Below are 2,500 nucleotides of genomic sequence, written 5' to 3'. Positions count from 1 at the left end.
CACATGGCTTCTCCTTACAGTTTTCCTCACGTATTTTCTTTTACACATTACAAAGAGGTGTAACATAGCAAAACCTGCTAAATCTGCGAAACCAGCATTGAAGACATCAGTTAAAGACATTACCACAAAACAATTTGAAATTCAAAGACTGCACCCTGAGAACCAGATTGTCATCTGGTTCAGATCTGCGGCTTTCCTTGTGTGCAACGGGATGACACCAGCTCACAAGAGCTACAAAACAGAACTTATTCTAAGGCTCTTCATTCATTCACTTTCTATTTTGCTCTACCTTAGCTCAAGAGTCACACTTCTTATGATATCCTGCTGTAGCTCTGTCCAATCTGCATTTACAACAGCATTTTAAAGACTATAATCTCGACCACACGTAGTTATCACTTCATAGCAAAATGTGTGGAAATAATGTCACTTTGAAATACATTACTAGCACCAAAAGAACCACAACTGCCACCGCCACGTTTGGTTACTCTGGTACACAGGTGAGGATATGAGCTTTGGTTTTGCTCAGGTACTTTGGGGATAGATGGGAGATATAAACATTCCACGGCTGTTTGCACCACACCGTTCTGAGATGGTGCCTTCACTTACAAGTACATTTCAGCAAGGGAACTTGGATGGAAAAATACATCTTTGATGTGTTAACTGTTAAGTCCTAACTTAAAACTACCCAGGAACCCACTTTTTTCCCATTAGATCAAAATTAACAGATAGAAACAGTTGCGGTCTAGTGGGAAAATATTCATCAAAATGCACATCATCTGCACATCATCTGCAATCTGCACTATCTGCCCAATCAGCACTGAGAGCTCTGCCGGAATCCCTGCAGTCTGTCGAGTAAACAGTTAAAGGCGATTTGTTTTCGAAAGAGAGATTGATTCATCAGATCAGATTTATTACCTAGAATCCTCATCCAAAAGCACCATAAATTAAATTGCTATTTCTCCATTTCCCCCCCCAGCATCTTAGTTAAACTCATTCTTAAATGCCAAAAAAACTGTAATACACATTTTAGCTGAATGTTGCAATACTTCATCCCAAAGTAAGACTTCTCATATTAGAAACACTGGAAACCACAAAGTTCCTATTTCTCTTTGTGCCCTTATGAATTAAAGTCAAATGTATTTAGAAGAATTGGCATAAATAAATCCTTTCCAGGGTTATGACTTTGTATCCCAAGTCTCATGTCTGAAGGAATGTTCAGAGCCAGATCGTGAATAGGATTGGATAAAGTCAATTGGAGCCAACAAAAGCTACTTGAACCTATGCCTAAAACTTCGACCGAACCTTTAGGGAAGTTCAAGAATTTTGGAAAGATGTTCTGAAAAATACTTTTCTCACTGAATACTTCTTAACTCCCTCCCCTGGCTGGAGCGGAGTAAGACATACCAATGACAAACTACTTCTGGCTGCAATGAGAACGGCAAGTAACAGGCATCTTGTGCGAGCTTGATCTCATGAAATACAGAGACATTATTGAGACCCGACCGTAATTCGGAAGTGAGTGAAGAAACTGCGTGCTTACCGGTGTAGACAAATCGTCCGGGAGCACCTTTGCAGAACTGTTTGGATTTGTAGGAGAGAGTCACTTCCACAACCCCTGGAATGTGCCGTGGCGGTGTCTGAACTCTGATGGCATGGGGTGTTATCAGCTACAAAAGTCGTACAGAAAACACGTCTTAAATCAAGATGGCACTGGTAAGACTTAGGGCAGAGCATTGACATGGTTACGTAATGGAACAGGACGTAATTGAAATAGGACGCGTGGTCCCCAAATCCTCCCTCCTTGCTGTCACCGTTGAAGACAGAGGCTCTATAGGGTTTTGTGTGGTTTTGTTGGGTTTTTTTGTTTGTTTTGTTTTGTTTTTAAGAAAAAGCTCTGCAAGCGATCCTTGGTTTTAGTTTGCAGGAAAGGCCACAGGGTATCATTCATATGAAAATTGCCTCCATATGTCTCCTTAAGGCTACTCCTAGCAATTTTAACACTAATTGTCCAATTGTACTGGGAGACCTCCTGCAGCAAGTCTTCCACTAGAGGGCCGTGATGTGCCTCCAGTACATCCCTCTGCGCAGCCGAGTGTCACATGCGGATCCATGGCTAAAAAGGCACTGTGAAATAAAATCTCATGATACCCCATGTCAATAGCCTATCGACAGCTTGTTAAAATCATTCATGGAAAAATGTTACAGTTCAAAGCCCACCAATTTAGATCGCTTACCTCACTCCAGACCAACATAGTCCCAAATACGACTTGTAAGCCATCAAAGAAGTTGTCTCCGATTATGATGACAGTGGCCCCACCAGTAGTCCAGCCTTCACTAGGACTGATGGCCTTTATGCACGGAGTAGCTGCTTGTACAAGACAGAAAATCAAGACCTTAATACCCCTTCTTTTCCGACTTGAGACCTCTTTGCCAATGACAAACCATGCAAAGCACAATAGGAGGAAAGTGCATGATTTCTCCAGGAGGCATACAAAGGGCA

At 41.8% G+C, this 2,500-nt stretch overlaps 1 protein-coding gene across 14 annotated transcripts in view; it reads right to left on the bottom strand.

The window, feature by feature from the left end:
* Positions 1-2,500, bottom strand: part of EBF3 (EBF transcription factor 3) — a 115,323-nt gene that overhangs the window by 31,865 nt on the left and 80,958 nt on the right. For 9 of the 14 annotated variants that reach the window (XM_065746884.1, XM_065746878.1, XM_065746873.1 and 6 more), the window contains exons 9-10: positions 2,235-2,365; positions 1,541-1,667 (exon numbers count right to left, since the gene is read on the bottom strand). In XM_065746884.1, coding sequence (XP_065602956.1) covers positions 1,541-1,667; positions 2,235-2,365 — 258 coding nt within the window. Of the gene's footprint in view, positions 1-1,540; positions 1,668-2,234; positions 2,369-2,500 lie in introns of all 14 variants that reach the window. The other 5 variants (XM_065746880.1, XM_065746883.1, XM_065746877.1 and 2 more) reach the window with 1 other exon arrangement.

The sequence above is a fragment of the Cyrtonyx montezumae genome, unplaced genomic scaffold (genome assembly GCF_038088225.1).
Source record: "Cyrtonyx montezumae isolate F1298 unplaced genomic scaffold, pur_monq_1.0 scaffold_4, whole genome shotgun sequence".
NCBI lineage: Eukaryota > Metazoa > Chordata > Aves > Galliformes > Odontophoridae > Cyrtonyx > Cyrtonyx montezumae.
Note: the sequence above shows the minus strand (reverse complement) of the source record. Positions and strands in the feature narration are given on the sequence as shown.